General features: G+C 50.0%; 1 protein-coding gene across 1 annotated transcript; it reads left to right on the forward strand.

The window, feature by feature from the left end:
* The first annotated feature begins 6,365 nt into the window (after nt 1-6,365).
* LOC127340871 (uncharacterized) lies at nt 6,366-8,968 on the forward strand. Its single transcript, XM_051366624.2, has 3 exons — nt 6,366-7,830; nt 7,952-8,252; nt 8,369-8,968. The coding sequence occupies exons 1-3, from the start codon at nt 6,946-6,948 to the stop codon at nt 8,620-8,622; spliced, it is 1,440 nt and encodes a 479-aa protein (XP_051222584.1). The 5' UTR covers nt 6,366-6,945; the 3' UTR covers nt 8,623-8,968.
* Nucleotides 8,969-12,090: the final 3,122 nt, after the last annotated feature.

The raw sequence follows: 12,090 nt of genomic DNA on the forward strand, positions 1-12,090 counted from the left end.
CGCGGATGGACAAGGCGATCGCCGCGTCGAGGTCGCCCTCCAGCGTCCTTGTCGTTCATGGACGCCAAGAACGCCTCCCGCGGACTGTGCGATCCTTGGGGTCGTCGGCTGGCGATGAGCGCCGCTGCCGCTCATACTCCGGCAGCGGCGCCGCTGCGACGTTCCTCGGCTCCTCGTTCACCTCCGGCCGGGATGAGGAGGCGCCGCCGCGCCTCCCTTCTTGCCGCCGCCGCCGCCGCTGCCGCCACGCCTCGTGTTGACGGGCGTCGCCGGCTCCTCCTTCACCTCCCGTTTGGGAACGGTGTACGGCGCCGACCGGTAAGACGAGGACAGCGTCGATCGCGCCGGTCCTGAGGAAGAAGAGTGCGAGGCGGCTGCCATTGAGGAGACGACGGCGGCGACGACGACATCTCTAGCCTTGGAGCGCCGTTGCGGATGCCGCGGATGACGTTGTCGAGGGTGCTCCCCGGAACGTCTCAGAACAGGGCGCGGCCGTCCTTGTTTCAGCTGTTGGGGCCGCCGACGAGGTTCTCGGTGTTGTGCATCTCGACGTCGTACTTGGCCTTGAAGTACGTGGCCCACCAGGCGTCGTTGCCCTTGGCCGCCCATGTCGGATCTGCCTGCTCTCCTCGGCGGTGAGTTGAGCCCGCCGGGCCTTGATGGCGTCCCTCCATTGATCCGTGTCCGGCTTCGGCGGCGGCGGGATGCCTATGCCGTTCACGGCCATCTTCCAGCCGCCGCTGCTTGGCAGCCGCATGTCCGGCGGGACTGGATACCGGGCGTGGTACAGCGCCCACGCCTACGCCACGGTGAGGCTGCCGCTGATGGGTCGGCCCCGCTACTCCCCGTCTCGCTTTTCGTTGTGTCCGGCGTGCCCGGTACGTCCCCTATGGGACGTGGACGGGCAAGGGCGCCGGACACCGTATGGGGGCGCGCCGGATAAAAATAGGCTTTGGAGGACACGGCTGTAACGGTTTTCCTATCCGGCGCGCCCCAAATCCCTTTGGGGAGACTTTAGGGAATGCTCTAAACATTTTTGAGCTGAGAAATGCAACGTCTCGAGAAAGATCTGCATCCTAGCGACCCTACTGAAAGGTGGAGTGCATTGGCACCGTCTCGTCACGTCGTCAGTGCGCACAGAGACCGAGACACACATGCAGACATGATTCCATTGACGAAATAACTTCTCCAGCCTAGCACCTGCACCATCCACTGTACTCCTGCTACTAGATGCTCGTACCCGCTGCATGCTTCCCGAAACCTCGATGTAAATTTACCGTCTTAACCTCGCAACAGTTTTAGCACTCCTCCGGATCCGGCTCTATTCGTCGGTGAGAAGGAACCAAAACCATCTTCGGTCGTAGTACACTCACTCGTGAGAACGTACGAGATCAGTAACCAGCCGCACTAAAATTATCGTGACATAATCTTCTCATTAGATAACACTCCTGCTTACCGTTAAAAAATGAGCTCTTTTTGACGTGCAAGCCAGGGAGACCAGTATGCAGCCTCCTTTCCGTCGACGTTGTTATCGGATTGATGATGCCAGCCCCTTTGACATTGCGTTCCATCGGCCGTGCGTGCCGTGCCCGTAATGCTGCTCATCTGCTCCTACTCGCAAGTGGTGTTAATCCGCTGGACCTAACTAAATTTAATCATACAGCTAGGTAAAATAAGCTTCCTCTCCCTATCAACAATCCACCGATACTGGTACTAGTACTGGCTACTCCGTTGTCAAACTGAAACTAATCTGCTTTGCTCGGGCGCTAGCTCAGCTGGACAGTTGACTCTTTAGAGTGGAGTGCGCTGCACCAGGGCGGGCAGTGGCATAAAGAAAAAAAAAAGATTCAGTACAATCTTGGAGCCCTTTTTTTTCTGTTGAGAATAATCTTGACCTGAAAACTGCGCGCTTTCGACACGAGGAGCTGAAGCCCATCAGAATTCCGTCAGTTCACTCTAATGGGCTCGTTTGGTCTTTATAAATGCAAAGCCCATAAGAGTTATATTAAGTAGTACTCTAATGGGCTATAATCACCAGCCTTACGAGCCAAATATCCAGAAAACTGGAAGGCCCTGTTCGGGCCTACTTGCGTTGCGAGATTTGCCATAGTATCGATAGCTAGAAGCCTGGAAGGGGAGATGCTATACGCCGAGCAGGTCGGCAGCGAAGAAGGTGCCGCACGACCGGCCCACTAGTTTTCTCTTCTTTCTTCTTCTCCTTCGCTGTTTCACTTAGTTTGTTTTTTCTGGGCCGGCCCACTTAATTTTCTTAATCTGAATATTATGAACATTTTTCGAATCTAAGCAATTTTCCAATTCAACAATTTTTTGAGCTTAATATTTTGAACAATTTTCGAAATCTGAACAATTTTCGAATCTGAACAATTTTCGAAATTTAAACAATTTTCGAATCTGAACAATTTTTGAATCTCAACAATTTCTGAAATTTGAACAATTTTCGAATCTGATTTTTTTTTGAAATTTGAACAGTTTTCGAATCTGAACAATTTTTGAATCTGAACAATTTTTGAAATTTGAATAATTTTCGAAACTAATTTTTTTTTCAAAATTTGAACAATTTTCGATTCCGAACAATATTCAAAATTGAAACAAATTTTGAATCTGAACAATTTTAGAATTTGAACATTTTCCAAAAATATAAATATATTTTGAAAGAATAAAAGAAGAAAACCGGTCAAAAAACGAAAACCAGGTTGAAAAAACGCACAGAAAAAGGAAAAACCAGATGAAGCAAAACCCAGCGCCGTAATGGGCCTGGCCCAAATAGGGATGTGCGGTGTCCGGTCGGCACCGACCAGTGCGGTGTATAGGACCTATACACCGCACTGGTCGGTGCCGACCGTACGCTGCACACTTCTATTTGGGCCAGGTCCATTGCGTTGCATTTTCTTCTTCTGTTCCGTTTTTCTATTTGGATTTTCTATCCGGTTTTCGTTTTTTGATCTGTTTTTCTTCTTTTATTCTTTCAAAAATATTTATATTTTTTAAAAATGCTCAAATTTTTGAAAGTTATCAGATTCAAAATTGTTCAAATTTTGCAAATTATTCATATTCCAAAATTGATCAAATTTTAAAAATTGATCAAAATATCAAGATTAAATTTGAAAAAAATTAGATTCGAAAATTGTTCATATTCGATTTTTTGGAAATTTTAAAATAGCTCAAAATGCTAAGATTAATTTTTTTGAAATTCAAAAAAACTACATTGGAAATTTGTTCAAATTTCTAAAATTATTCAAAATATTAAGAATAAAAATTGTTGCAATTCGGAAATTGTTTAGATTAGAACTTTGCTCAAATTTCAAAATTGTTGAAATTCGAAAATTGTTTAAAATATTCAGATTTAAAAATTATTGATTTTTCAGATTTGAAATTTTTTTAAATTAAAAAATTATTCAAAATGTTCATATTTTTAGAAAAAAAATAATAAGTGAAACAACAGAAGGAAAAGAAAAAACAAGAGAGAAAAGTTAATGGGCCAGCCTAGCACCTCGCCTGGGGTGTGCGGCGCTTTCTGGCTGCTGACCTGCTCGGCATATAGCATCTCCCGGAACCAAGCTCTATTCTGGCCTCGCTCACCGAGCAGCCCGCCAATATTGTCCCGCTCGAGTGCCAAGTAGTGTTTTTTTTACAAAGAGTGAACAAATGGAGGCTAAGCTACATGTAGATCTTTATTAAAAAAACAGAAATCATATTTTAACTATTAATAATTTCCGAAAAAAATTCTAGATGTAGCTACTGGTGGAATGTATAAACATGCAAAATCTCAATTTAAAATTCTTAATACTTTAGGCTACACAAAAATGATAAATATGTGGATCTGAGAATATTGAATATTGCACAATTTTCAAAACTGTAAAAGCTATAGATTTTGTGTTCTTGTGTAGTCTACAATATAAAGAATTTTACAATGAGATTTTGCACGTTTGTAGATTTTATCATTGCTATATTCAGAATTATTTAAGATTTTTTTGAAACTTAAGATTTTGATTTCGAATTTTTAAAGATAAAGAGCTAGATGTAACCCGGCCTCTCTTTGTAGTTTCCGCTTTTTTACGGTGCTATATATTCTAGCGTGCCAGAGAGCTCGTGCAACTATTCGGACAGGGAACGAAAGCGAGGAGGAGTCGGATTTCTTATCGAGCTAGGACGTCAAATCAGATTCCTTGCCGATCGAGCGAGCTAGATTATTTAGGCTATATAATCAACAATCGACCAATACTGGTAGTAGACAAGCAGTGTCGTCCGCGGCCATGATCGGCGAAGCTGCAGGCGCCGTGCCCGTGGTGCGGCTGTCCTGTTTCCACGGCGACAAGGGCCGCGACAAGTGGGCGGCGGCGGCGGCGGCGACGGACGTGCCCATCGAGGCCGCGTACGCGGAGGCAGTGCGCCGTCTCCCCGTCGACGACATGCCGGACCTGGTCGAGTGCCTCAGCCTCGGCGGGCACTGCTTGGGCCTCCTCGACCCCGTCTCCAACGTCGTTCTCAACAGCCTCAACCTCCTCTGCCGCCGCCGCAGCGGCACCTACTCGCCGCCCGCCGACGTGATCCTTGTTAGCTCTTAATCTTGATTTTCGTTGTATCTGCATGATTTTAGTTCTAGATGTAGTTACTTTGAAGATCAGCAAGGCGTTACATGCAAGGTGAGCTGTTTGGAGCGCCGCGTGACGCGGCGAGCATGGCGAGATGCCAAGGGCGGCGAGATGCTGCTGAGCAATTCCTGGTTGTGATCAGCAAGTGCATGTGTAGCCGAGTGATTCGGCAAGTTAGCAGGTTAGCTGCCGCATGGAGTGAGTCAGTTAGTTGCATGCATGGTTTAGTCTGTATGGCCGGGTCGTGATGTTCCTAGAGCTATTCTAGGAGGTAGAAGTGGTGAGCATTAGTTAGTGGCGTGAGTGGCACAAAATCAGGAGTGTGATGCTCCGGCTGCATGTGTGGTAGTCTATTTAAGAAGTTGTAATCCGATTGTTTATGTATAGAGAAAAAGAGTGAAAATGTAGCCATTGTGTGTGCCAAGGGAGAGAGCCGCACAGGCAAAGTCTATGTTCTTCTTCTTCCTTGGTGTGTGCGTTTGTGTGGAGTTCTCCCAAGTGTGTGTTCTTGAGAGAGACAAGAGAGAGAGAGAGAGTTCAGAGGTAGAAGAAGAAGATGGGGCTGCGAGATTGCAGCCCCCAACATTTGGTATCAGAGCCTCAAGATCCGAGGCGGTGGCGGCGGCTCGGCGGGCTTCATGCGAGGTGGGTGGAGGCCGAGGGCGCAAGAAGGAGGCTGTTGGCGGTGCGATGCCACTAGCAGCTGGTCGCGGCGTGATGCCGCTAGGAGGTGAAGGTCGCTGGCGGTGTGATGCCGCTAGCAGCCCAGCGCGGTGCGAAGCTGCGAGAAGGAGCCGAGGTGTGATGCCTCCACGTACGAGACGGCGGCGGTGGCGCGACGCTGCCCTGTGTCATCGGCGGCGATGGTGTGATGCCATTGCACGGCGACGACGGTGCGATGCCGTCATCTCGAGGAGGGTCGACGGTGATGCGATGCCATCGCCATCATGAAGAGTTGGTGAGAAGCCAACAAACTATGTGGCGTGAAGCTACGAGAAGACGGTGTGGTGAAGGTGTTGCGATGGCGTCATCCATGACAAGTAGAAGCTGCGTGCGGCAAGTGGTTGCGGGTGATCCGTATTTCCGCGCTGGAGATTAGTGAATCAAGATTAGGGGGAGATTGTTAGCTCTTAATCTTGATTTTCGTTGTATCTGCATGATTTTAGTTCTAGATGTAGTTACTTTGAAGATCAGCAAGGCGTTACATGCAAGGTGAGCTGTTTGGAGCGCCGCGTGACGCGGCGAGCATGGCGAGATGCCAAGGGCGGCGAGATGCTGCTGAGCAATTCCTGGTTGTGATCAGCAAGTGCATGTGTAGCCGAGTGATTCGGCAAGTTAGCAGGTTAGCTGCCGCATGGAGTGAGTCAGTTAGTTGCATGCATGGTTTAGTCTGTATGGCCGGGTCGTGATGTTCCTAGAGCTATTCTAGGAGGTAGAAGTGGTGAGCATTAGTTAGTGGCGTGAGTGGCACAAAATCAGGAGTGTGATGCTCCGGCTGCATGTGTGGTAGTCTATTTAAGAAGTTGTAAGCCGATTGTTTATGTATAGAGAAAAAGAGTGAAAATGTAGCCATTGTGTGTGCCAAGGGAGAGAGCCGCACAGGCAAAGTCTATGTTCTTCTTCTTCCTTGGTGTGTGCGTTTGTGTGGAGTTCTCCCAAGTGTGTGTTCTTGAGAGAGACAAGAGAGAGAGAGAGAGTTCAGAGGTAGAAGAAGAAGATGGGGCTGCGAGATTGCAGCCCCCAACAATCCTGCCGCGCAACGCTCACCGCAGGCACGCCTGGTCGGTCCCCGCTTTCTGCTCCTACATGGGCATCGTCGCCTGCATCCGGGCCTACTTCCGACACGCAACCGAGGAGCAGGCCCAGCGCTACATCCACCTCTCCGGCGGGGACCTCGTCGTCGCCATCCGGATCGCCGAGCTTGAGCACTCCGCCGCCGTCAATCAGGAAGATGCTAGTAACATAACCGGCTGCCATCCGGATCTGTTCCGCGACAGGGTCCGGTTCGCCCTCAAGGTCGCGGCTGTTACGGCAGAGCACCCTATGCCCGAGGATGTCGCGCTTCTCTGCCAGCCCGCGCTCCAAGAACCATGCGAGGACATGAGAGCCGTGCTCGCTACCTTGGAGGAAGGACGGCGCCTTACGATAGACGACGTCGAGACCATCCTCGGTGTTCTGCAATCGCATCACCGCAAAATCTCCGCCCAGCTGAAACTCACCGTCCCGCGCTCTCATCGTGGCTCCGGCGAGATCTTGCACTACAGCTTCAACGGTGCCAACGGTGGCGAAGGAGGAGGAGGCGTTGTCGCGGCGACCTGCACCTCTCAGCGTCATGCGCCGTTCAACCTGGCCAACCTACGTTCTCCCGATACCATACGTCGCAAACTCCAATCCTGATTCCTGCCTCGCATCCATCCCCCAATATACTCCCCACACGCCCGTAGAGGTCGCTGACGCGTCCCCGACATGCGAGCACATTGAGCTCCTCAAGGCGGGGCTCCTGGACACCATCCACGCCTTCTACATGAAGGCGCTCGCGAGGCTGCCTCGCGCCGCGCTCCGGCACCTTCTCCGCGGCGTCCTGGTCGCCGGCCACTGCTACGGCCCCATGGACCCCGTGTCCAACATCATCGTCCACGCCGTCTGGTACAGCGTCGTGGCGCCCCCGCTGCGTTCCGAACGTTGCAGCGAGCCAGACATCCTCGGCGTCGCGGCGCTGCTTCGTCTCGAGGTCCGCTCGCTCGATGGCCTCCTCGCTATCGTTCGCGCGGCCACCGGCTTCGGGGAGCACAGGGCCGTGGAGTATCTCTGCGCCAGCCGATGCGACATCGCTGATACGCTACTGCGTAGGGCGGCGCCGGAGACACGTGGCGGAGCTCTGCGTCTTGCAAGCGAGGCCGCCAAGCACCCCCTGGAAGAGCACCATTCGTCATTCCTTGCATCCTTGGCTTCATCAGACGATAACACGTCATTGCTGGACATTTTGACCTCGCTGCTACGCCCGACAGAAGCAGATCTGCTTTCCGATGAAACCATTACACAGTTACGCGGTATTTTGGGAGACCGGTACAGCTCCGTCATCCCAGTACCAACACAAAATCATGAGGCCGACTTAGATAGTCTTCAATCAAAGAAGCAGTCGTTGGAGAAGAGGCAGAGTTTCCTACGAAAGGAGCTGCAAGAACTGCTCCACTGCTACGCCGATCAGCATCCATGGGTAAAATGCATATTTGAATTTAATCAATATTATTAACAATATGGAATTTGATACTCCACGGGTGCATGCATGTTTTCAGCCCTCTTTGCTAACTTGATATGGTTTGTTTTTTTGATTGTAGGAACCACTATATAAGCTACAAACTATATGTGGCTTCGAGAAAGGTAGGGATCATATATATTGTGGTTGCTATCACATCAATTTCCTGGCTGTTGTATCCGATGGAAGCGCACCAAACGCCCCACAAATGTTGTTCTTTGCTCAAGTTTGGGAGCCGGAATTTCGTAGCATGGCTCCTCATTATCTCGGTGGACCTCGAAGATTTTCTAGCATGGGTGTTGCTCCTAATTACAAGGACAGCGAATCAGAAGTATGTTTCTGCTTCCCTCTGCCCTACTACAACACAAACGACGCATATCTTGGTAAGTGCATCTATTAATTCTCCGTCCTTTGCTATTTCTCATAAATGCAAGTATTGGCAGAAATATATCTCCTTATGTTCCAAAATTGGCTTAATCTCCTTTTTTTCATAATGTAGGACGATGCGGCATTTGCGAGAGCGGCATAAGTAAGATTGTGCATCCGCCTTTTGGTTTGCACAGTGGGGCGGTGTATACAAATTTTGGAAGTACACGACGTGCTACAAGTTCAAAAGAATTATCTTCTCGTGCGGACGGCATCATAGATTCAGAGTTGATCTACTGTGATGACCCAACGGATTGTCATTTCGCAAAGGTCCAAAACGACCGTGCGGACGGCATCATAGATTGTCGGTTTCCATGTTTTTCATGAGATCGGGACTGTCCATACGATGCTATCCTGTAACGAAGATGCAGATTTCAGCGAAGATATCATTTGTGCAAATGTTTTTGCCCTAGGGTTTTTATTCAAGTTCGAGATGAAACTCAAGCATGCGGTTTTCAAATTAGTTGTTGTAACCGAGGAGTATACACTTAGGGCATGTTTGGTTCCCAGCCACACTTTGCCAAGCCAAAGTTTGGCAATTTGGTATGTGTTTGGTTCTTGCCACACTTTAGAGCTGCCACACTTCACTATCCATATGGCCCACTTGTCATAGAGTGAATTTGTTGCCAACTTTTGCCACACTTTGTGGCTTCCAAAATCCTAGCCACACTTTTGTGGTTGCCACACTTGCCAAAGTTAGGCTTGGCAAAGTGTGGCTGGGAACCAAACGGACCCTTATACCATACATGATTACCTTTTTTTTTTGAAAATGATTGGCATTTGCATCTGATAATGCAAACTCTTCTGCTTCATACACCCTACACCCCGTTCTAAAAATAACTTCAATCTTTATGTGTCCACCATTCCATTTCTTTCATTCTTGGATTTCTTTTTAAATTTTTGTGTGTGTACAACCTGCTGCTAGGATTTATCTAATCTCCTGCTAGAATTTATATTTCTGTTAGAAAGAAAATTTACAATCAATTCTATTACTATATGTAATAATTTCACTACTAACCTTACAAATTAGAAATTTACAAAAATGAATTTTTGTGCACCAAAATATTTGATTCATATCCCACTAAAGGTGTGTTTTGTGTGTCAACAAAGAAAAACCAATTCCTTCACAATACTGAAAATTTAGGCAAATGAATCATCTAACTTTAATTTTTTGCATTGCCACGCAACTCGTAAGAAAAATATATTTTACATGATGATTCATCTATTCCTCAAGAACAACTTTCACCATGTTTGAAACAAACATTCACTGTTTCCAAGAACAATGTTTCGTTGGAAAACTTTGGGCCTGGTTAGTAGTCTGGAGGCTCCTTGGCTTGCATGGGAAGCGTAACCGTTTGGTTTTCTGGGCTCCTCCACGTTGTTGCATCGCACGCTTCTTAAAGCAGCGTTTTGCGTGCATCTGGAGGAACGTCTGAATAAGGTGTTTCCGGCAGACCTGTCTCGTTGTCTTCACTCAGGTGGACTTAGGCTCATTCTCCCTTAAACTACTCTACACACTTTCTCTTCAAATTAACACAACAATAATTTAAATCAAAATAAGTTGTATGTGAAAAATATGTGTGTCGATGATATGAATAAATTTCGACAATCGGTTTCGAGTTTTGTCAACCGTAAATCGTCAATTTCGTGTATGAGGTTTTGAGCGGATTTTGCCAAATTCGTCGGACACGCTCAACCGTTTGAAATTCCTTTGAGGAGTAGGTTTACCTCACCATTCCGCATGATTTTTATGTTCAAATGTTTTTGTTTTGGTGGACATAGACGGATAGATAAATGACTCGCTAGTATACTGTAATTTCTACACATGTGTGAGTATAGTTTGAATACTTTTTCTCAACTTCTCACTTGCCATCTTCATGGATGGCGACATGGTCATGATAGGTGACAAGCGAGAGGTGTTAATCCATGGTGGTGGCGGCATGGTGATGTTCATCTTTGTGGTCGGCGATGTGGTGATGCTTGTGCCTGACATGACCGACGGTGTCATGGTGGTGTTCGTCTTCGTGGTCAACGACGTGGTGATGCTTGTGACTGGCGTGACCGGCGGTGTCATGGTGGTGTTCGTCTTCGTGTTTGGCGACGTGGTGATGCTTGTGACTGGCGTGACCGGCGGAGTCATGGTGGTTTTCGTCTTCGTGGTGGGCGACATGGTGATGCTTGTGACGGGCGTGATTGGCGGTGTCATGGTGGTGTTCTTCATGGTCGGCGACGTGATGATGCTTGTGAGCGGTGCCATGGTGGTGGCTGGCTTCGTGGTCGACGATGCGCCGATGCTTGTGATGGGTGAGGTAACATCACCATGTTGCTATATAGGTGAGGCCTGGAAGCATGCGAGCAACCAAACAGTAGGGGTTGTCTTCTCTCTCCGACGTAGAATATAGCTTGACGGGCTACCAAATAACGTGGTGTTTTTGGCTCATGGTCCGTCTAAAACACGATGAGAAGTTCTTCTCCCTAGGGCAGTCACGCACAAATTTAGTCAAAATTACCAAACATACCCTCTGTTTAGCCACAGGTTCGAGAAACACAAGTGAAAGCGGGAGCGCCCCGAAAACTGACAGTGCGGGGGCGATGGTCCCGATCGACCAATGCGAAGCTTAGAGCATCTCCACGGACGGCCCCGATAGGTGCCCCGATAGCGATTTGGGGGCCGACGTCATTTTTGGGCTTGCACCGGCGCGCCCCAAACGGCGCCGGTCATTTTTCGAGCCCAATAGAATCACCGGCATCCCCGTGCCGGCCCCTTCGCCAAGAGCGCGAATCGGGCGCGCCGGCGCCTCGCGGAATGATGGTTTTCGCGGGTGGGGGCGCCTTGTCACCGAGAGGACGCGACGGTTCGCATCGGCCGCGACGCGGGAAGGTTGGTTGTCGGCGTTTAATGGCCTCCCGCGCGGAAACCGAGGCGGCCACGAGAGCAGCGACTGGCCACGCGACGTCCAGTCAGCGTAAATGTGGGTAGTTGCCACCGCTATATAGTTCGTACGCCGTCCACCACCGCTGCTCCGTTCTCTCCTTTCCACCACCGCCACTCCATTCTCTCCTCTCCACACCAAAATGCCTCGCCGTCTGAAGACCACTCACTCCATGCTTGGCCTCAACGGCCGCGCGCTGCCTCCGCCACCACCGCAGCCGGAGCCCGAGCCCGAGCCGCAGGCCGACGACGACAACAGCACCAACGAGGACGCATACCCACAGTTCGCGGTGTGGGACGAGGTCTACGTCGCAGCCGGGAAGAAGAGGCGGTGGAGGAGGCAGCGCAGTTGGGGCAGCTACCGCAAGCTCCTGCCCACCCGGATCAGGCGGCGATCCTCGCGTCGCTGAAGGCGCAACGGTACAAGCGGTTGATGGAGGAGGAGGACGAGTTCGTCAACGACGTGAACCTCCAGCACGGCCTCGAGATCTCGCGCCAGCGAGCGGCAACAGAGGAGGCGGGACGCCGCCTCATGGCGGCGGAGCGACAGAGGCTCGCAGAACTCAACGCCCATCGGCACTACGAGGCCTTCGCTCGCCAGGTGGCTCGGCGCGCCGAGATCGCCGCTTTTCGGGAAAGGATGGAAGCGCGGGGACAACGCCACCGGTAAGCCCCTGCGACGTCGGCCGCCATGCTGCACCGCCAAATGCGCGAAGCAAGGGAGGAGAAGCGGGCACGGTCGCAGGCGCCAACGGTGAAGAACGACGACGAGGCAGGGCCGTCGAGCGGCCCAACCGACGGCGGCCAGTAGATAGGATTAAGTTTTAGTTTATGTTTAAATTCGAGCTACCTTTGTATGAACT

This window comes from Lolium perenne, chromosome 3 (assembly GCF_019359855.2).
Source record: "Lolium perenne isolate Kyuss_39 chromosome 3, Kyuss_2.0, whole genome shotgun sequence".
In the NCBI taxonomy this organism is placed as follows: domain Eukaryota; kingdom Viridiplantae; phylum Streptophyta; class Magnoliopsida; order Poales; family Poaceae; genus Lolium; species Lolium perenne.